Source organism: Aedes aegypti, chromosome 1, assembly GCF_002204515.2.
Source record: "Aedes aegypti strain LVP_AGWG chromosome 1, AaegL5.0 Primary Assembly, whole genome shotgun sequence".
Classification (NCBI taxonomy): domain Eukaryota; kingdom Metazoa; phylum Arthropoda; class Insecta; order Diptera; family Culicidae; genus Aedes; species Aedes aegypti.
In genome coordinates this window covers 18,987,962-19,011,040 of record NC_035107.1, presented here as the reverse complement: position 1 = coordinate 19,011,040, position 23,079 = coordinate 18,987,962, and the positions used below count along the sequence as shown (strand labels likewise).

General features: G+C 36.6%; 2 protein-coding genes across 2 annotated transcripts in view; one reads left to right on the top strand and one right to left on the bottom strand.

Annotated features, from left to right (window-relative positions):
* The window catches only part of LOC5568128 (probable glutamine-dependent NAD(+) synthetase), a 380,498-nt gene that overhangs the window by 274,385 nt on the left and 83,034 nt on the right, over positions 1–23,079 (bottom strand). The gene's annotated exons all lie outside the window — the stretch shown is intronic.
* Positions 1–23,079, top strand: part of LOC5565478 — a 157,858-nt gene that overhangs the window by 68,377 nt on the left and 66,402 nt on the right. The window contains exon 4 of the mRNA XM_021837247.1: positions 4,026–4,875. Coding sequence (XP_021692939.1) covers positions 4,026–4,875 — 850 coding nt within the window. The remainder of the gene's footprint in view (positions 1–4,025; positions 4,876–23,079) is intronic.

The following is a 23,079-nucleotide window of genomic DNA, read 5'->3' as shown; positions in this document are numbered from 1 at the left end:
AGGGCCAAAAATCGCATGCATAAATATATTTTGTCAAATATCATCTAAAGGAGTAGAGATATCGCAATTTTGAGGTGATTTTTTGCCCTTAAGGGTCCTAAAATCACCAAAACAAGCTGAAAAGCATACCCAATTTTTTCAGAGTTCACTTAAATGGGAAAATTGCACTTACGCCCTTTGCGCCACCTCTAAACCTTCACCGAAAATTCTCATTTTTTCACAGGATATTATTTTGGGACTGATAATCATTTTCCACTTTGTAAATCCTGGCTACGGAAGATTTTTGGAAATAAGCCCCACCCTACTGGAGGAACACCTGAAATCCTTAACGCTAAGGGTATTTCTGAAGTCCTATCGGAACCGGTCTAGGGAATCTGGTAGCAAACAAACATTCTTCCTGAAGGAATCTCTGGCAGGTGTCCGGCCATTTGACCGAATGCTATTTGGTCGAACGCCATTTGGGCGAATGGGTATTCCAAGAGAATAATCAAAACTATCAGTTCATTCAGGATGAAGTTCTGAACTCGCGTCAAGACTCTGGTTGATACGTCTCTGGGCTACCAACGCGAACAGTAATGTCAATAGCTAATAAACGATTTTCCTGTGTATAATTTGATAAATCACATGGAAAAAGCTGATAAAATGGGGAATTCGGGTGAAATGAGCATGATAACGATCCGTGCGGTCAGGTATAGCTCCTGCACTCACATTTTCATATTCTTATCGTCTAAAAATCGTTATTTTAATAGCTCATACACAGTTTCCCTGCATATAATGTGAGAAATCTTATCAAAAACCTAATAAAAATGGGGAATTTGGATAAAACGGGCATTATAACGATCCGTGCGGCCATCAGAACCACTTTCATTCAATTCCTTAGACATTTTTACATAAGATACAGGTATTTTCTCAAGGATTACTCGTTGCGTTCAGAAGATACAGAATTCTTCTTCGGTTTGTTACGTTTTTTTCCCACTGTGCAACGGTGTGCTAGGGTTTGCAATGTTTTTGATAATTTCATAAGATTTTTTTTTTTCCTTTTTTTAAACATAGACAATTCTTTCAACTTGTATTGGTTACATTACTATTGGCAATAATTTAGCTTGTGTTTTTAATTGGGAATTTTACCTCCTTTAAAACATTTTATTAAATCATAGTTGTACTGATATAAAAATTAATTGCTTTACACTAGCTTAAAGTTTTATAAGAGATTTTTCCTTCTTTTGATCATAGGCTGTTCATCAATATTTGACATTTTTGCATAGTTATAGGAATTAAGGTTTATAACATGTTCATAGAGAGTCTTATTAAAAATTAAACCGAACGACTCGGTGAACACTTACGTTAATGAAACTCACTGTTTCTCCGTTATAAAAAGAAGAAGCCAAACTTGTGATTGCTAACAAATAATTAATTTACTATGTACTATCAGAATGATTGAAGCAAATCAATGCTATGTAGCAAAGCTTATTACAAAAGCAATGCGTAAACCTATAATGGCAGCTATTACTACTAGCACAGAAGTGAATAATTGCTTACATTTAGGATGTTCTTTTTTCAGCATTGCACAATGGTCGGAAAAAAGTGAAGTTTGGCCAGAACTATTTTTATCGCCTTAATCGATGAAATATGTAATCTGAATATGTTATTTGACGTTTTTGTTGTTTCAGAAGGGGTTATTCACATATTACGTCACTTTGAAAAAAATATTTTTTTTAAATTAAAATTGTTATCAAACTGGGCTGAAAGCACAAATTTTGTTTAAATTTGATCGAGTTTGATCAAAATGTTTATGAATAGTGGTTAGATATATTTTAAATAAACGTTGTATGAAAAATATCGTCAAAATAAATGTAAAATAATGAATTTTTAAAATAGCTCTAACTTGCAAATCAGCAAACTTCTGCAAAAATTTTAAAGGTTTTTTGTAAGATCTAAGGATGCTTTTTGATGTGCAATATTCGAAATGGCGGCGACATGACGCGACAAGAGTTGTTTTTCATGTTCAAAATCATCAAAATTACTAAACTGTAATATTGAATAGTATTAAAACTTTAACCAAATATTTTTTTTCCATCATTATGCTGGATAAAAGTGTTGAACCATAAGCTTTCAGATAGTGGGTAACTTTGGGGAAATATTGCATTCCTAATTTATAAATTTTGTGTTTTATTTTATTGTTACATTTTTCAATTTTTTGACTTCAGCCGGTTTGCCGTCATAAAAACTATAGAAATTTAAATTTAAGTTCAATTTCAATTAGGGATCATAATAATATGACACATGAAGTATATTTTAAAATTAAAACAATCATAAAAATCTCAAAAACGTTTTTGGTAGTTTTGGTCGCCCCTTTATATGGAGCCCGACCATTGTGCATTGAATGTTCCTTGAACTAACACTAAAGATGATTAATCCTTCTTTAAAAACGTACTGTTCTTTGAAAATCAGCTTTGAAATTAATTACACATGCATGCTAACTGTAATTCACTATTGTTTTCAATTTCGGCCAAACGACAGTCGGTCAAATGACCCGGAACCCTCTGGCAAATCTGCTAGTGGAATCTCTGGAGAAATCGCTGTAAGGATTACGGTAGAGATTGTCTTGGAGGAATTCCTGGTAAAATCATTGGAGGAATATTCGAAAGAATTTTTGGAGAAATCTCTGAACAAGTTTCTGGAGATATTTCGAGAGGAATTCTTGAAGGAATCTTTGGAGGTTTTCCTGGAGGATTTACTGGAACTTGTACCAAAATTTCAATTTCTGTCAAAAGTTTTAATTCCTAAGCGATAAAATGTATTTTTACTCGTGCATATAAACAAAAAACAAGAATTATGACTTGCCAAATGATTTCGATTACTTATATTGTCTTTTTTTTTCTAATTTGGCCATAACGGAAATGGTATTCGGATATAATAATGTTATGCTCCAGATGCCCATAATATGGTAATCGTGGCGGTAGACGCGCAGCTTTTCAGCTAAACCAGTTGAAAAGATCGTACAAATTGGTTTAGAACTGATGAAATATCACTAAAATTGCTAAAACTTTTCATACTTGTACCAATAGTTGCGGTAAAGTGTTCCTATAGTGGAGGATCCCATAAAAAAAAACAACGGATACCGCAACTATAGGAACACAAATTAAAAATATACCGCAGCTAAAGGAACAGTGTACCAATAGTGGACGTATTATTTCTCACTGACATACCGTGGATTACTGCGATGAAATCATTTTTCTCATTAAGTCAATGGTCGTTACTTCCCGTTACAACATTAACATGTACATTTATTGCGCTTCTTGAATAAAGGCGGTTAAATGAAGTTCAATCTTGCTTAGTACCTCCACTATTGGTACATCTACATTCTACATTATAAGAATTTTGTTTGATTTTTTTTAAAGTTCTCTCAAAATTCAATTATTAATAGTCTGAAACATAACCGTTTAGGTAGATTATGTTCCTGACTATTAATTTTACCGGAATTTGAAAAACATTTCGCTATGCTATACACACGATTTCAATATAACAATTCAAAAATAGGACTGAAGAATTTTTCGTCAGGATAACAAGTGCATACTGTACACCATTTCAATAATGCCATAGCCTGATAATACGATAACTGATGTGAGAGTTGACGTGCCATGTTGTCGTTATGAGAGTGACCTATCTGCTCTACCTGCCATTAATGCTTCTGCTAACCATCAAACTTTCAAATGAAGAACAAATGTGTCCAAATGTCCCGTTCAATATCTGTGCCACGTCTGTCCTGTGAGCAAAACTCTAAAACGGATCTTTCTTTTGCCATCGCTTCCTCACACTAACAAATAATCGCCTCGAATAAAACACCTAAACGCCCAAAATCAAGCAGACCAGTGCTTCCAGCTCTTCGAGCTCCCCGAGTCTCTCGCCAACACCGCCGCCTCCTCCCAAGGCAGCAAAGCTAACCCGCCGAAAGCTTCCGCTAACCCGTTCCACCCCCCGGACCAATGCTTTCGAATGTCGAGCTAATCGGGCGCAATTTCTAGACCACGCTGACGATCAATCCGGTGCGAGTAACGATTTTCCATCCGGACAGGATCGCTACTACAGCAGTCCGGTGCTGGAGCTAGACGACGACTCCCAGTGGCACTACTTTGGCTATAGCGAAGGGGAAGAGGAAGGATCGTCCGGGGCTGAAGACAGCGGAGTCCTGCGATACGGTCCAAGCGAGTTTGACTTGAATCTGACCTATGATCAGATCAATGCCGAAGAGGAGATCTTCACTCGGGAACAGCTGAGGAAGATGGCTTTGGAACAACCACGTCCTGAACCTTCTTCGGGCTCGTGTGGCAAAGACCAAGAAGAGGAAGAAGGCGTTGATCGTGGGGCGAGTTCATCGAACTCCGCAAGTCCCGTTCGGAACAGTGGACCACGGTCTCCGGGCAATGTCCCCGGCAACACCGCAAACTTCTACGCCAGCGAGCCGGAATCCGATAACGACTCGGAGGGCGAGCAGAGCAAGCACGAAATCCAATCGGCACCGACACTGATGCACCTCAACTCCACAGCAGCCATACGGTTACAACACAATCCACTTCACAACGACACACTACCCGCGTCTACCGAATACCAAGGTTCACCATCGACTGCTTCCGTTCCACAGTTTAGCCGCTCGACGGTCGGCGGTTCCAAGGCCCAGCCGACGGCCCACCCGAATGCGTTCGATCCGGACGATCTGGTGTTCGAGTCGCGGTTCGAGAGCGGCAACCTGGGCCGGGCCATCAAGATCACCCCGACGTACTACGAGCTGTACCTGCGGCCGGACATGTACACCAATCGGCACACGCAGTGGTTCTACTTCCGGGTGAAGAACACCAAAGCCAAGATGGTCTATCGGTAAGTTGAGCTCTTATTTATATTCTCTAACTATTTTTGTTACAGTTAATTGTTCGTAACGCGATATTTCATATCTCGGTGTCGAGTTATATAACTATATTGAAAGTTGGTTATCATGACTACCTTCAATCTCTCAGTTGTGATAATAACTCGATATCTACCAAACTCAATCTATCATCCCTTCAGAATCGAGTTAAAGAAAGCTGACAAATTTCACTAGCGCAATCTTTCGAAGTGGTCAGGATTCTGAAATATATGCTGAACAAAAATTTAACGGTCGCTATTGCGTCACCTAGTGTCAAAATCTCGAATTTCTTGACAAATTCTTCGGTCAGCTACTGAACAACTTTGCCGCAGATATGATTAATAATTGTGAATAGATGACCCAGTGTAGTTGATTTAAAGTTTCCTTCCAAGATGACAATAAATATTTTATGGACTTCCCAAGGTATATTCCTCCTAAATGTTCAAAGCTTCAAGAATTTAACTAGTAGTATTTCAAAGGATTCTTTCATAAATTGATATAGAAATTCCTTCAAACGTTCTTTCAGGTCTTCCTTTAAATATCCTCCAAACAATTGTACTAGAAAGTCCACAAGCCTTGGAGATGGGTTCAAGGAAATTCTCCAGGAATTCTTGACAATTCCTGGAACAATCACTCTACGAAATTCCTCAGTAAGGCCATAAGAATTCCTGTAAGAATACAGGGGATAGGCAAAATGATTGAGATAGGCAAAATTTTGCCCAAATTCAAATGCTTATAACTTTATGAAAAATGGATGAAATTGGATGCATCTAGAAGCAGTCGACGGCAAATTTGGTCCAGTTTTAGGAACTTTCTTGGCCATGCATATTGGCCACTGGACACCGAAGACTGCTTCCAGATGCATCCAATTTCATCCATTTTTCATAAAGTTATAAGCATTTGAATTTGGGCAAAATTTTGCCTATCTCAATCATTTTGCCTATCCCCTGTATATGGGAAACATCCAAGAGCTTAAACCAGGAAAACGATAAAAGAATTAAGGCACTCTGAAGGAAATCTTGGAAGAATTACTGGGACAGTTTTTATATTCATCCCTGATAAAGTACATTCTGGAGCAAATTGTAGAAGAACTCCTCGGAACATCTCTAAGAATCTCTAGGACAATAGCAAAACAAATTCATGGAAGAATTGGTGCAGAAATCTTTATGAAGAATTTCTGGAAGGACTCCTAGAGTAGTCTCTGGATGTATCCCTAAACAAATATATGAACAATCACAGAAGATTCCTTGAAAAATATGTGTAGGAAGAGGATATTAGGAAACAGTCTGGTAGACACCTCAAAAATATAGACATAGACTGACTGTACATGTCAATGGTTTTTACTCCGTGATTGATTGAATCTAGTAAGAACTGTACTTCGCTTACTCTCGGGCGCAAGCCAAGTCCTTACAGTTGGGATGGCGAAGGAATGTTAATGTGTAATTATTGTTGCTTCTAGCGACCGAGAATATATCTGCATCTCCACAATCACTAAACGAAAAAAGTGAGTACAGTGACATTTTGCACCAATGGACTGAAGAGTGTTTGATACGTTCATTCTGTTGCAAGCTCTTGTTAGTCGATCGACGGATTCGCGTTGTGTGGTTTTGAAAAAAATAATTAGTCATCCAATTTCATGTAAATGCATGCATTTCTAATTACACTCCCGTGCAAAAGTTTGGGTTCACCCCAGTAAAAACAAACAAATTCCAATTACACTGCCGTTATACGCATAATTGTCCCATGTTCCAAAATATGCAATCGAGAAAAACGCGTTTAAAGATTTTAACACATTTTGGCCTCGTATTGACCAGGTGTGTGGTAAATTAAATTAAAATCTTTTCAATAGTATAAAGAATAGCGTGTTTATTAGAGTCAAGAGTTTGTATTATGGGAATAAAGTAAATGGAGCTACGAAATTCAAAGTGGGACTGTTATGCCTAGAAATACCGGGATGTTGATGAATTTCTACGCATAACAGTCCCACTGATTGTCAGTGACTGATAGTAGTGACCAATTATGTGCTAAACAGAGTTGCTCGCTGTCACTATCAACGCGGATCAATTTACATCATATCAATGTCATGCTGTCTACTCCATCACAAGTGCATTGATGGCGATAGACTATGGATATCACTGATGGGATAAGTTTAGTCTTAAATTAACCAGTTAAAATGGCAATTTATCAGTACGATATTTTTGACAGTGTTGCAGATAGGTTGAAACTATTTGTTGGTCACCGAAAAACAGTAATAGCATGGATAATTACCACGTGATCACTTATTCCACAGTGATTATGATCTAGAGTGCGATGTCGCATCACTGCTGTTGGTTGTCAAATCAAAGTGATATTGATAGCTCGCAAGTGATAGCGATAGTTTTAGACCATCAGCCATCAGCTGATATGATTGATATTAACCAGCTCTGGTGCTAAACATACGGCTGTAGATGACCATGGTTACGTATAGATTGTACCGAATGTAGAGGACGTATAACCTCAAGACTATGTTAAGGCACCTAAAGAAGGCTCAAGTGACATGTGCCAAACGGAGCCACGTGTGGGGAAGTGAAGAAAGATTTGATAGTTTGGGATGGAAAGCAAAGTTTTATGTATGTGTGATAATGAGAAAATGTATGAGTTTGTGAAAGAAAGAATGGTTGAGTAAGTTAGAGAGTTCATAAGATGCAATAAATTCCTATATCGACTCTTCCAGCTGCATGCTTGACAGAAACTCGTCTGCGAATTCAAGGTTATTATGCGGAGTAAATATTCAACTCAAAATTCACGACACAAATTTTCACACGATTTGACATTTCTTTGGACTTTGTTTGCAAAATCATGATATTTGATACATCGCAAATTAAGTTTTAGAACCACTAACATATTTGCCACTAGCACCGAAGAGCCAATTATTCGGAATAACCCAGTATGTGGCCAGGTCATCCAAAACCTTTTGCACTATTCTTCTTTTGACTTGACTTTGACTTCTTCTTGACTTCATCAAGTTTGATATGTCGCAACCTATCTCAGGCCCACCAATATAATGGCCTCTGGGGAACAGGGTATCTTAAAAAACCTGGCATGTTATCAAGTCATCCAAGAACCGTTGCCAGGCCATTGTGGGATTGAAGGAAACGAGAAAGCCGATTTACTTGCCAGACAAGGCGCAAGTTCTCAGTATGTAGGACCAGAACCTTTCTGTGGAATATCTAAATGTGTAACACAATTGGAATTAAAGCAATGGAAAGACAATATGATTCAGTTGAATTGGAAAGCTATAAAAAATCTAATGCAATCGAAACTCTTCATAACTCCAAACAAACAAATAACGGAAAAAATCTTGAATTTAAATAAAAAATCACTAAGAATATTTATTGGGCTGCTTACGGGACACTGTCCGGCAAGATATCATTTGAAAAAGATAAGTCTAAGTCAAATTGATGTCTGTCGGTTTTGTGGCTGTGAAAAATCAGAGGGGGTTGGGTACAAGACACGACCGCATGACGTTAACTACGCCAAGTGATTTTTTGCATTTGAATTTTAGTCGATTTTCATAGTTGCAGCCTTCCTTTAGTTCAAACTATAACATAATATCGTGACGGTCCCAACATTTTAGATTTTTAATTGACACTCAGTATATTTCCGTAAGACGTAGTTAACGTCAAAAGAAGAATGCGCGAAGAAGCAGAAATTGGTCTGCTTTTATAGTGCACTAGCTAACCCAAAGGAATCGTGGAAGACAATATGAATGAGTTTGGTTGCGTAAGGAAGGGGTCGACATTCTCCCAATTTTCGACAGTCTATCGTCAAAAATCAAAAGTTTTCTCCATTTGAGTAAAATGTTGTATAAATTTCGGACCGATTGGTGGGAAAATATTGAAAATCTACCGATAAATGGCTGAGTTATTACCATGAAAAATCTTACATAATTTCGTGACGGTCGCAACATTTTAGATTTTCAATTGACACCCAGTATACTGCCGTAAGACGTAGTTAACGTCAAAAGAGACCTCTCAACATCTGCTTTGTGACTGTCCAGCATTATTTGCAAGTAGGAAAACATATTTGAACAAGGGCATTCTAAATCCTTCTGAAATTTGGTTAGAGAACTCTAACCTAGTAGTTAAATTTATTTTAAAGGTCATTCCGGATTGGGATACCTCGCATCATCAGATAACGGCAGTTATCCTGAATGGTAACTCTCCGTACTGAGCACGTTACGATAGTAAACAGGGGTATACCACAATAGATCAATTAATGGTCGCAGTGGTTCAAATCCCAACAAAAAAAAAAGAACCGTTGAAGTACCCTTCTTTAGCCTTGATTTAGGAATTTATAAAGTTTGATGTTTCCAACAAGGTTTTAAAATCGACCGCTTAGAAGCGATTTCCCCCAAGGAACCGGGAATTCAGAACAATCTGACATGTGGTCAAGTCATTCAAATACATTTGAACCACCTTTAGACTTGATTTGCAAATTCATGAAAATTGCTACGCCGCAAGCCAGATTTCAGATTCGCCAGTATAATGGCCACTTACACCAGTGAACCGGTATTCGAAACAACCCAGCATGTGGCCAAGTCATCGAAAAACGTTCGAACTATTTTTATTTGGACTTGGTTTGCTAAATCATGAAGCCATAGACTCGAAATTAAAGTGGCTACTGATTCTTCAAGTGGTATTATTTCAGTACTCCCCGTGATGAATCCAAAATTACGGTGAATTTCGTTGACCGCGGTTTCAAAACTAGAAGAATTTTGTGATTGACTCAGAAAATTCAACTGAAATTGAATGATGAATGCATCCCGATAATACACATAAAACAGGTTGTGTTCCACAAGGGATTTAAAGCCAACGTAAGAAGATGTTAAAAACGATTTTCCCAAACACAAGCTTATTCATAACTGACAACTGAATAGTTTGTTCGAGATCAGCGCAGCGAATTGTATAGTGTGACAGTTATGCGTAGAAATACAGTGGTGGGACAGTTATGCGTGGAAATTCAACAATGGGACAAATTGACTTGACTTGCTTTTCATTGAGTTTCCGAACAAAGTTTATTTTTGGTAAGTGTTTTCTAAAACTATACGTAAAAATAAACTGTTTAGTGACACAAAGCCAAAATGCACAAAAAGTAACATGGGACAATTATGCGTATAACGGCAGTGTAGCACATAAACAATAAATAATTGACGAAATTATAAATATGTTTTGTTAATATTTATATGCATGGCAGAAAACTACCTTATGGGATGGAATTGTTTTCCATCACTACTTAATTTGGTTGAAATAACAAATAAAGTTCAAATAACATAGAAAAGTAATCGTTCTCATGATACATTTCAAATTTCAGCTGTGTGTTTGTTCAATTTTGAAGTCGTATTTCAAAAAAAAAATGATTAAAAAATAAAGAATAATAACACTTTTCTTCTCCCTCTTATGCAATTACGTAATTTGAGGTTGATCTTTTTTGATAAAAATCATTTGTTTGAATGTTTTAGTGCTACTATCTAGCAAAATGTATGGAACGTGTACGAAAAGTTTTGATTCTGGTTTTTGTTTTGATAGGTCCCACTTACCCCAGATACAAATATATTTTAGGGTCAGATAGACCATCGAAAATTTCATATGAAATAAAAACAAAATACTGGTTTATCGTTAGCAGCTTGTAATAATACTAAAAATTATAGCTTACTGATGGAAATTCGATTTAAAACACATTTATTTTTTGCGAGTCAATGCAAGACGTGAAACGTGTCACAATTTGTCATGCAAGTTGAAAATGGTGCTGAACTGACAACTGTTACATGAACCACATGATAATAAAAATAACAATATGTTCAGTACAAAATACATTCCTTGTCATTGTATCTTCAACTTTCAGGAAGAATACCCCAATAAAAAACTTTTCCTAGTTGAGCTATAACGAAACGCCCCACTTACCCCGGATTCTCACTTGCCCCGGGATACCTTAATAATTTTGATACGTTGCACAGTGGCGCATGGCCGGACAAAACCTCAAAATTTCATGTTCTCAAAATCACTTGTTAATATTTTTTATAGACTTCTATAGCATTCAGTGATAATCTCTCAAAATTTGAGAGTGATCTGTTTTGTTTTCGATTTTTGGCAGCATCGTAAGTGCGGGAAAGTCAGCAATATTGGACTGCTTAAAATTCATCAACTATGGTTTACCTATCAAACTTCAAACAGCTGTATCTTAACGAAATCAAAACCGATTTAAGCTCAATAGGTTTCATTTGAAAGCATAGGCTTTCATTTGAATATAATTATATAATTTTTAATCCATTGAGTTGTTAGTTGTAGCAAAAAATGTTCATCGCAATCTTCCTCCAAAATTTTGATAAGTTTTTAAAGCTTCGTCCGTTTTATGTGAAGTATTTCGGTAAAATGAGTCACTCATTATGAAGCAGAAAATAATCCATACTTTCTGAGGTGCAACAGTTTTTCTTGCCCCTCTTTGCCCCTAGAGGTGAAAATTCCATTTTCATTTTTTATTATAATTTATATATTTCATCATTCAAATCAGTACAATGTGCCATAACCCGTTTAAAAGTTTACTGAATTTAATAAAAGGAACTTAAATATGTATCTCTAGTTCAGGTTTATGAACAAATTTATGCATTACAACCCATTTTTTGTAATAATAGCCTTTTCATTCGATTGGATGAAAAAAAAATAATGTGGACAAATTCCACTAAAAAATTGAATTCTCAATTTGCCAATTATTTTCAACGGGATGATATCAAGTATCCAATATCAATATCAAACAATTTTTGACGTATTTGAGGTTTTGTCCGACCTTTGTATGAAGGCCCGCCACTGTGAAAAAAGTTATTCAATAAAAACCTATTGGCAAGGCGACGTTGACTAACACGTAAGGAAATAAAAATAATAACAAAATTGAGCAAAATTTCCGAAAAGTATATGCTTAACCTTCCTAATGCATTAAGAAAAAGTTACACATTATGCATTAAGGGTAAAAAATGACCCATGACTTTAAAACGCTCTCGAAAATCCATTTTTGAACCGATTTTGGTTCTTTTAGCTTTATATGAAAGATATGGAACTCAAGAATGGAACCCTGGAAATTGTTTGTCAGTATGGCCATTCTGGGCACAAGGGCATAAGGGAACCTGGAACCTGTTTCAGAAGGAAACTGGCGTATATCATATTCAGCAGTTCATACACATGTATATAACGACGGTTCAAATTTCATGGTTTTTCATTCCGATTTACAAGAGCACCAAGAGGACCAACATTTCGGAGTATTCCGGAACCGGTTCCGCTAGGGTGTGATGTGGACATTTTCCGACCAACATGTAATACGGCTCAAAATACATGATTTTTCATCCAGATGTAAATGGACACCATGACATATACCTAGCGTTACGCACCTAGTGGAACAGAGCCTGCTTCTCAGCATTTATTTACGGACTGGTTTGGCATCTGACTATTTTTGCCTATGTATATATGCCAAGGCATGATGATATTGTATACCTGGGAAGTCGAAAAAATTTCCAACCCGAAAGGATCCTCGACCGGTGGGAATCGAACCCATGCCCATTAGTTTTATCTTACTGAAAAGCTGCGCGTTTACCGCTGAGGCTATATGGGTCTCTTAAATATAAAGTTATCATACTTGAATTTTATGTCCGTCATTACCAAATTAGTAAAAAAATGTAATATAAGGAATCGAAATCATTCGACAGAATTCTAACTTATAACTATTATAACTATTGACATCAATCGTAATTTTGAGACCTGCTCAAATAGGGCACCAGACATCCTTTTAGGAAAACCTTCAGATATTCCTTCAAGAATCACTCTCAACGGTGGTAGGTCATTTGGCATAAAGTCGTTTGGCATAAAGCCGTTTGGCATAAAGCCGTTTGGCATAAAGCCGTTTGGCATAATGGTCATTTGGCATAATGGTCGTTTGGCATAATGGTCCTTTGGCATAATAGTCGTTTGGGATAATGAGTCTGAAACCAAGAATTTCTCAATTTTTCGTTTTTACGTTTCTATTGAATTTTTCTTATGACATCAGGCATGTTGCTGGATACAAAATTACACTTTATTCAACAATCATTCGCTCTTGAATAAATTTGCCGAAAGTATTTTATTATTTATCCAGAAATTATCCTTCTTTCAATTATTAATTCTTCTTTTGAGTTTCGCTATTGGAACAAATTTTTGCACTGAAGATTTATATATATTTAGCACAAATTTACCCTTCTTTTAATTGTTCTTCTTTTTTATAAATATGATGTTAACCATAATTATAGGTATGAAAACTGTTGATTTAAAATTTCAATAAATTTTCCTTCTTTTATGCATAGGCTGTTCTTTGGAGATATATTTTTTAAGTATTTTTTTTGTTTCCAACTGACAAAAGGGCGGCAATCAATAACATTGATCTGCTCAAATTATCAGCGAAATGAGAAATCGATTACTGCAGTTACTTCGATGGGTTGTGCTACTTTTCCCCAAATGTCGTTTTCCCGAATGCCAGTTCCCCGAATATCCCGTTTCCCCCACTAGCCCACTTCCTGGAAAAGTTTTTAGCACTCATAATTGTCGTAACTTTATACATATCGAGGTGGTTAACGAACTGACCATCTAATATGCACCCTTCTTTATTTAATTGGCGGTTCTTTCGAGTTTTACCGTCCTCAGCTTTTTTGCCAACATGTGTATAACCGAGAATGACAAAATACTTCCTTCTTTTGACTGTTTATCGTTCTTTCTCGTCACCACTTTTCGGGGAAAAGTAGCACAATCACTTTGATGATTCTGAACGCACTTTTTATGTCTTTTCGTTTTATTATGCCGCAATAATTTTTGGCGTCCATTCTTCTATTGGTTTAATTATAAATTCTGCCTTCTTTTAAAAATAGGCTGTTCTTTAAATTTATACTGTTTCTAATTTTATTATTTTGTAAAGCTATATGTTAACCATTATTATATTTTGTTGTTTTATTTCAATCACAAAATTTCCCTTCTCTCGAAAATAGACGATGTTCTTGGTATTTCATATTCATATTCATGGAATTTATATTGAACCGTTCAAATGTTTTGCCACATATATTTTGTTCAAAAGATGTGTTGTTGATTTGATCTATGCTGTGAAAAGATTTTTTTTTTGCGTTAAAGCCTCAAACATTTTACACGAAAAATAATCTGCTCTCGTATAGAGGCAATTTTTGCATTCAGTCGCATTGATTGATCTTTGGATTAGAGCTTTTGATATTTTGCAAAAAAATTCCATTCTTTTATCAAGTAATTATCATCGAATGTTACGTCCAAACTGGGACAGAGCTTGATCTACAGCGAAACATTCTATGAGCGTTCCCTTGATGAATAACTGCGAACTTTCTTTGCCAATTTACTGTTTTCAAATATGTATATCGAACAAGCTCAAAGATACTCTTTTTTCTGAGATGTAGAGACCCGTCACGAGTTGTAGTTAGTAATGCTCTCTAATTTCACAACAAAATGGAAAATCTCTGAACGAACACCACGCTTGTTTTTGCTATGGGCTCGGTAAAAGCTTAAGAAATATTTATTTTAAGTCAATCATTATGCCAAACGGCCATTATGCCAAATGACCATTATGCCAAACGGCCATTATGCCAAATGACTTTATGCCAAACGGCTTTATGCCAAACGACCTTATGCCAAACGACTTTATGCCAAACGGGGTACAATCCTCTCAACATATCTCCAGAGGTTCTTCCAGAGAATTCTCCAGGAATTATTTCGAAAATTCTTTCACGAATAATCTCTATCGTAATTCTTACAGCAATTTCTTCACAAGGGCTTTTGCTAGAGATTGCTCCAGGAAGAAATATTGTTTTCGATGATACATTTTAGACCAGTTTTAGATTTAGATTTATTTACACCGTCTTCAGTTCAACTGTACAGACTGTTTACTTAATCGTATATTGCCTTAAACTAAATTAAATACAGTTTTGATAGGGCTCTTGATAGGCTGAATATCTTAGCAATTCCTCCTGGAGTTTCTCCAGGGATTCGATAAGCAATTCGTCCTAGGATTCCTGCAAACAATATTTACAGGCATTTAATTTGGTTACCGGCATATCGGTCTATTTTACTTGAAGTAAGAGCGATCATGGAGAAGAAAGCAATGAATACTAGATGGATAGGTACCGTGAGGGAACGGCGAGAGAAATTGGATTAGATGTTGAAGAGGGCATACCATATAGAACAGTATTACTTGAAATGTCCTTCTTTTTGGCTAACGTCCCCTATGGGAACGGCTTGGCGTGTTGTTCGATTAACACTACTAAGACAGCCAAGACATTTACAGGGATTCCTTTAGAGATTTCGCAAGGAGTTTCTGCAAGAATGTCTCTAGTGATTACTAAAGTATATTTTTTACTGGGATTCTTCCAGGAGTTTCTCCCAGAAATCCTCCAAGATCTGTTCCAGGAATTCTTTCAGGAAAGCTGCGTAATTTCTCCAGATAATTTTTAAGCGATTTTTTTCTGGTATTCTTTCAGAGATTCCTCTAGAAAATCAAGGATTCTTGCAGAGAATCTTCAAGGCAACACTTTTTTATGAAGAGATTGTTAGAGTATGTTAATGTTCATATCTTCAAGGTTTCCCCCAGGAATTTCTCTAAGAGTTACACTAGGACATTTTGTTTCAATGGTTATTCAAGATATTTATCAAGTGATTTCTTCAGAATTTTCTCTGATGATTCCTCCACGGAAACATACAAAGATATCTCCAAGTAGTCCTCTCAAGATGCTTCCAGGAATTATTCCGAAAATTTCTTCTTGGATTTCTCCCGAAATCACTCCAGGTATTCTTCCAGGAATTCTTACAGGTGTTTCTCAATTTACAAATTCCTCAAGAACCACAAGGAAAGTCGTGACATGAATTATTTTAATAATTTCTCCAGACTGCCTGGGACTCGTTCTGACCCACCAACAGGGATTCCTCTAAGAGTTCTTCTTGAAATTCCTTCAGTGATTCTCCTATGAATTCCTGCAGGAATTAAGTCATACATTATGCTAAGAACTACTTCAGGGATTATTTTACGAAAATCTCTACAAATCTTCCTCCAATAAACGCTTTACATTGATTTTTTTGTTAAATCTCTTCATGGAATCATGGATTTCTCTAGTAAAACCTCTACAGCGATTCCTGCAGGGATTTCTTTAGCTTTTTCATCAAAAATATCACAAAGGATTGCTTTAAAAAAATTCTTAATGATTTCCTCTAGAAATTGCTCAAGGATGGGCTGGTAGACAATCAACTTTAAATGAAATATGCTTTTCGTCTACGCAGTCTTTATTATAAAAAAAGCCGGTAAAAAATAAACAGCGGACCCAAAAAGCATATTTTATGTTCCAGGGATTTTTTCATGAATTCCTCTAGAGAATTCTTCTAAGAATCCCTCGATTGGCTCTTGCAAGAATTACTTCAGACATTTTCCAGGAATTCAATCGAGAATTCTATATCTTTTTTCACAAGCATCGGATTGCTTTGCGGTCTTCGGCAATATTCTTGAACGTAGAAATACCTATCGAAGATCAATGTTCGGCATTTTGATAGAGGTCAATGGACGACCTCTGACGATTTTTCTTTGCAAAAGTATGTTTTCCTATAATAAATTCGTATGGAAAACGAATTTGTGAACTTCAAAGTCGATTTTCTCAATGCCTACTTCTTACAGATGGGACTGACTTGCGATTCACGGCAGTATGGGTAGGAAAACATTAGCTTGTTGATCAGCATGATTAAAATTTACCCGATGATAATGGTATGATTGTTCGTAAAGCGATCGTTGACTGAAGAATGAGTATTGTTGGAGCTCCTATCTACAGTATTAAAAATAAAAATTCTCGTTAAATCTCCGCAATTCGTTTGTGTTTATTTCCTCAGTGATCATGTATAGAAATCTTAGAAGGATGCTGTTAAGTGAAATCGAAAGGCGGCACACGCCCACCTCCGGCCGCGTCGGTCCAACTCACTCAACAAGTGGTCGCCGCTGTTTGCTCTCATTAACCCCCGAAATATTTTTACTGAATCTGTTCATCACATCATATTCTATGGGAGACAGGCACCAACGATATACCAACACACGAGATGCTCGTAATTTAATAGGGCGAGCGTGCGCATAATACTTTGAGTGGGTGTGCAAAATATTGACTTTCTCGTGGTTCAATAGTAGTGTGAAGAAGTTGAAGAAGATCATCGACAAACAGAACGTTTTGGACAAGCGGCCGGCAAGCCGGCAGTCGGCCGAGTTTAAGAAAGCGGTCTCTATTTATAGACTGCAAAATTATGCGTTTTCGCCGATCGGTCAGTTGCTGCCATTTCTCTTGGGATGGGGGAATTGGGGGTGAGACAAGCATTGCAAACTGTATTTGCAATAAAGTTAGTTGCTATTTCTATCTTTGAACTTGCTATAACTCGATATTGAAGGGATAATCAAGGTAGCCATGAAAGCCAACTTATACTATGGTTCTTTAATGTTAAGGCAAAGTAGCCCGTTATTCGTTTTGCCAACAATGATGACTTTTCTGCGTGCAATTTTAAAATGATAAACTCATTCTTGATAGTTTATATTGACTTGAAAAAGTATCACTATACGCGCCAACATACATAGAGTATGCTTTTTCAACTGTGTCAGTGTAAAACTAACTGATTTTCTTTGATTCGAAATCGTGAGAAGAGTTAGCAACAATCATCAACGGTGCGTACAAATTTCAATGACGGCCAACTTCGCCTTAATATAAACTTTGTGTGTTAAGGAAGATACGCAACTCGTGGCAGAACACGATTTTTACTCGGCAAGCCTTCTTGGATGAATGTAACTTTTTGAACAAAGTACGAATTTGGGCGAAGATATTTTCGATTATCAAAAGCTTCGATAGAATGTCACGTTCAGAGTTCCACATGTTCATCACCTGCAGATTTTTTTTTCCATTCTGCAAAACCATCGATCTGCGGTGGTAGCTATCAATTACCATCGCTAACGGTTTGAATAAGCTTCCGAAGACTATTACCGAAAACGGTAACTACCAGGTGCTACCACTGGACTGGCTGTCGTCATCGCATCATTTCCACAAACGACTTTCGTTTACCTCCTAACATCAGCAGCGCTTTGACTACCAAAATGATTATTACACGAAAATTTGATTTTTTTTTTCTCTCTGTTCACTCTCCGCCCCTGGGCATCATCGCTGGCAAACATTGTTAGGCGTACCGTAAAACGGGGTATCTTTGATAGTACTTACTAAAGGAAGTAACACAATTTATGTCAAACAGTCAAGCAAAACGGATGCAAGAGTGAAGAGTATTATTTTATGACAGAAGAACATGAATTCAGTCTTAAATCTCTTAGCGAAAATCATATTTACAATTTACAGGGCTGGTAGCGACTGAGAGACTTGAAAATAGGAACTTTAGAGACCTTTTGCCTGAAAAAAACAAACAGTTACGAAAAAGAGGTAAAACCGGAATCTGAAATGAAATTTTGATTCATCAGTCATTCATATTAGAATACTTCTTAGACTGTTTTGAATTCCTCGTGACGTTACAAGAATAACTGTACGTATTGCCATGCATATTTTTTTATAATTTTCCCCAGAAATAGCATCAGAACCTAATACAGTTATTTGCCCCAAGTTCCTTCGAAGATTTCTTCAAGAGTTCATTTACGAATTCCTTAACGAACTTCACCAGGCATATTTCCACGAATTTCTTCAATCGTTATCTAAGGAAAATCCTAGAAATTATCTCAGATTCCGCCAAGTCCTTCAATGATTTTTATACGAATTTTCAAGAATGCCCTTGGTCCTCCAGCCCAGGAATTCAGTCAGTTAATCTGCCACCCCTGGATTCAAGATTCTTCTTGCAGGCAATCACCAATAATTCAACCAGTGATTACTCCAGAGATGCCTCCAGGAATTTCTTAGAATTATGTCCCAAATTATTGCTCGGGAAATCTTGAAGATTTCAATCAAGAGTTTCTCTAAGGATGTCTTCAGGAAATACTCCAGAGATTCCTCCTAACAAAGAAGTGTTCAAAGATTTTTCCAAGCAATCTTTCAGTGTTGTCTCCAGGGAAATGTCAAGATTTTTGTAGAAATTTTTGAAAAAAAAATCGGCTGTTTTCTAAAGTGAGCTCTGATGGCAGTTCTTCAAATTCTTAAGTAACTTTTGATTAATTTTTGCGAAGATCTCTAAAGAACTGTAAGATATTTGTTGAAAATATTATGAAATATTCGAATGTCTGGATAAAATCTTCAGGATTCTCTAGAAACATCGGAAAGAACCCCGAAAAATGGGTAAGAATAATCGTGCAAATTACATACATAATTGCAGCAGTAGTATTTAATGGTGTGAAACCTTAAATTGGCTTTTGATGAATTCATGGAGATTTTACTTGAGAAATTAATCGATAAATGTTTGGAAGAATTTCATGAGCAATCCTTGGATGAAAAAATGCTTTAAGAAATGTTTGAAGAAGCTTCATAAGGAATTCCAGGTTGTATTCAATGAGAATTTCCTGGAGGATTTTTTAACAGATTCCCTCTAATAACCCTTGGAGGAAATATTGGAGCAATTTCTCGAAAAAAACCAGGGACAAATTGAATGGAATGAATGAAATCCATATGAAAATGCATGATACATCGAAATCGACGTGTCAAGGTGGAGAAACTTCTGAACGAATTGCTAGACAAATTCTGAAATAACCTTTTTGAGCTTCCAAAACGTCGAAAGGACAGAATGTCTAAACCTTTTGTTCATTTGAACATTTGTTCTTAAGCCCACTGAGGGATCTCGAAAAGAGTCCCTGAAGGTATTCCAGGAGGACTCTGGGGAGAAATTATTAGAAAATACCTGAAGCTTTCCCTTGAACAATTTCAGAAAAAATAATCATGAAGAAACAAAATAGTAGCGTAAGAGTCTCTGAAGGTTTCTCTGGAGTTCATAGAATTTAGTTCCATAATTCACTGTATGTAGAATAAGGGAAAAAGTAACTTTAGACACAATTTTGGTTAAAAAAGAGACCTGCCGCTGAAAACAGAGGATTGAAAAGAAATAGTGAGGCTGAATTGAAATAGTGAACAAGTCTTTAAAAAGAAGCCGGCTACCAGTTCTGAAATGATTGATTTATATTGAAATTACATAGTTTCAATCGATATCTGTTCAGAAATATTATTTTATACACATATGTATATACTGCCTTTTATAATGAAGTACGAAATTAATATTATGGATTTAAAGAACATATGTGAAAAATTATTTACCTTCAATACAATTTGACTTACAACAAAACAGCTTCAATCTTACCGATATTTTCTATGCTTATAGTAGAGATAGAAGAATTCTCATCACTTCTTTATTGATATTGATCTTTTAAACAGCAAATCAGTTTTGCCAGATTGTTAGATATGAAATTCTCATATTTAATGTCATAAACATACAAAATTTGTACAACATTTGGTATTTTATGCTGGAAAACTTGTGTGTATTCAACTAATGCGTTTTTTGATTTTAGATATAAAAATATTATAATAATAATTAAATTATTTATATACAAAATGCGTAAAATCAAGCATGTCCTTAATACATGTTTTTAATTATGAATCGTGGTTTACGGCTAACCAGCCGAGTGGAAGTTTAACAACTACCGAAATTATATGTAATGTTTAGCTTTTCGGTAGTTGGTGTCCTTAATGTTTTTACCTCTAGAAATACTATTCATTTGTAATGTTAGCAACATTGTTTCAGATCATTGAACAAACATGGTGAATCACGTCGTTTGTATCGATAGAATTAACGCTGGACGGATATCTGTGGTATACAGTTATGTTCAAAATAATCAAAAAAATTTCAACAATCCGTTTATCAGTTGTCAAGCCATTCCATGACATACAAACACCACTCCATTTTTATTTATATATAAAATAGATGAAGTTATCTGAATGTCTTCGTTTTTCCTATAGTCATTTTTCATTCAAATATTTTGTTTTATAGCTTGTTCAAGACATTTTTGATTAAAGCCAATGGCAACTTTTTCTGGTCAGATAATTGTTGAAAAATATTTCAAATTATTACTGTTCATTACATTTGAATATACATTTTCACTTCAAGGTATTTCTAATGAATATAATGCTTGTAAAATGATGCCACTTTTTAGTTACTATTTTGATCATTTTGATTAGGGACTTTTATTAATAGGGAGTTTTATTATTTCGCTGTCTAGCCGCTAGCAGCCCTGCGATTATCAAAGTTACCCTAAAACCGAAAATTGAATTTCGATTATATGAAAACTATGGGTCAGTTTAAAAAACTGAAAAGATATACAATCGATAACTAAGATGCCAGTACACAATCAGAAGGAATTTCTCCGGAGTTCGTCAAGCAATTACCCCGGAGTTTCTCCAGAAACACATCTGGAGTTTCTCCAGCAACGCCTCCTGAGTTCCTCCAGGAATTGCTTCGTAGTTCCTCCAGGAATTCCTTTGAAGATTCTCTAGGATTTTGTCAAGAGTTCCTATAGGAATTCCTTTAGAGTTTCTCCTCCTGAGTTGCTCTAGAAATTCCTCCGGAGTTCTTTTAGCTTTTCTTTTAGATTTTAGCCAAGCTCCAGGAGGAACGCCGGAAGAATTGCTGGACTGAGGAACTCTGGACAAAATCCTAGTTAATCTCTAAAAGGAAATCCTGGAGAAACTACTGATTAATTCATGGAGCACATCCCGGAGGAGTTCTTGAGGGGAATTCCCGGAAGAATTCTTGGAAAAAATCTCCGGAGGAATACCTAGAGCAGATCGCCAGAGGAGTTTCTGGACGAAATCCCTGGAGGTATTTCTTGAAGAAATCTCCAGAAGAATTCCTGGAGAAAATCCCAGGAGGAGTTGCGGGAGAAAATCCTCGGAGGCGCTTCTTTAGGAAATCCCCGGAAGAATTTGTGGACAAAATTCCACGAGGAATTTCTGAACGAAATCTCCGAAGTAATAGCTATTGACAATCCTCCCAGAAATTTCTGGAGAAAATTCCCGGAGGAGTTTCTAGGAATATCGCCGGAGGAATCCTTGAAACCCCCAGAGAAATTCCTGCAGAAATTCTAGGAGAAATTCCTGCAAAAAAATCCCCGGAGAAATTCCTGGTTTAAATCCCAAAAGAAATTCTTGAAGGATGTCTCCGGAAAAATTCTCTGAAAAGATCCCTGAAAGAATTTCTGGAGAAAATCCTCAGAGGAATTTCTTTACGAACTTCTGGACGAAATCCCCAGAGAAAATCCTGGACTATCGGAAATCCCCTGAAGAATTCCTGGAGGAAATCTCTGGTAAAATTCCTGGTGCAAATCCGCAGAGATAGAAATCGTCGGATAAATTCTCTGAAAATGTCTCTGAAGGAATTTCTGGAGAAAATCCTTGAAGGAAATCCCCGGAGCAGCTCGTGGAAAAATCTCCGGAGGAAATTCCTGGAGGAATTTCTGGACGAAATCCTCGGATAAATTTTTAAAGGAAATACATACCTGAAGGAATTCCGGGAGGGAATACCCGAAGAAATTGCTGCACCAAATCCCCGGAGGTATTCCTGCAGTAAATCCCCGCATGAATGCCTGAAAGAAAATCCTGGAGAAAATCCGCGGAGTAAATGTTGGGGGATATCCTTGAAATGGCCAGAGGACTCCCTGGAGCAAATCTCTGGAGAAATTCCTGGTTTAAATCCCAAGAGAAATTCCTGGAGGAAATCTCCGAAAAAATTCTCTGGAAAAATCGCCGAAATTCCTCAGAGGATTTTTTTAATAACAAAATCCTTAACGAAATCTCTAGATGAATTGCTGTTGGAAATCCTATGCTAATTTCTTTTCTTCCGGGAATTCTTTTCGAGCCCCATTGGAAGCTCCTCCGGAAATTACTTTGGAGCTCCACCAGGAATTCTTTCGGATTTTTGCCATAGTTCTTCCAAGAGTTTAGTCGGAGTTTCTCCCAGAATCCTCCTATAATTCCTAGGAAATCCTCCGGAGTTCCACTAGGAATTCCTTCTTACTCGGATGATTCCTCTAAATTTGTTCCGGAAAATCCTCCAGAGTTTCTCAAAGAAATCCTCCGGGAATTTCTCACGAGTTTCTCCTAGAATTTCTTCAGAGTTCCTTAAAATTAT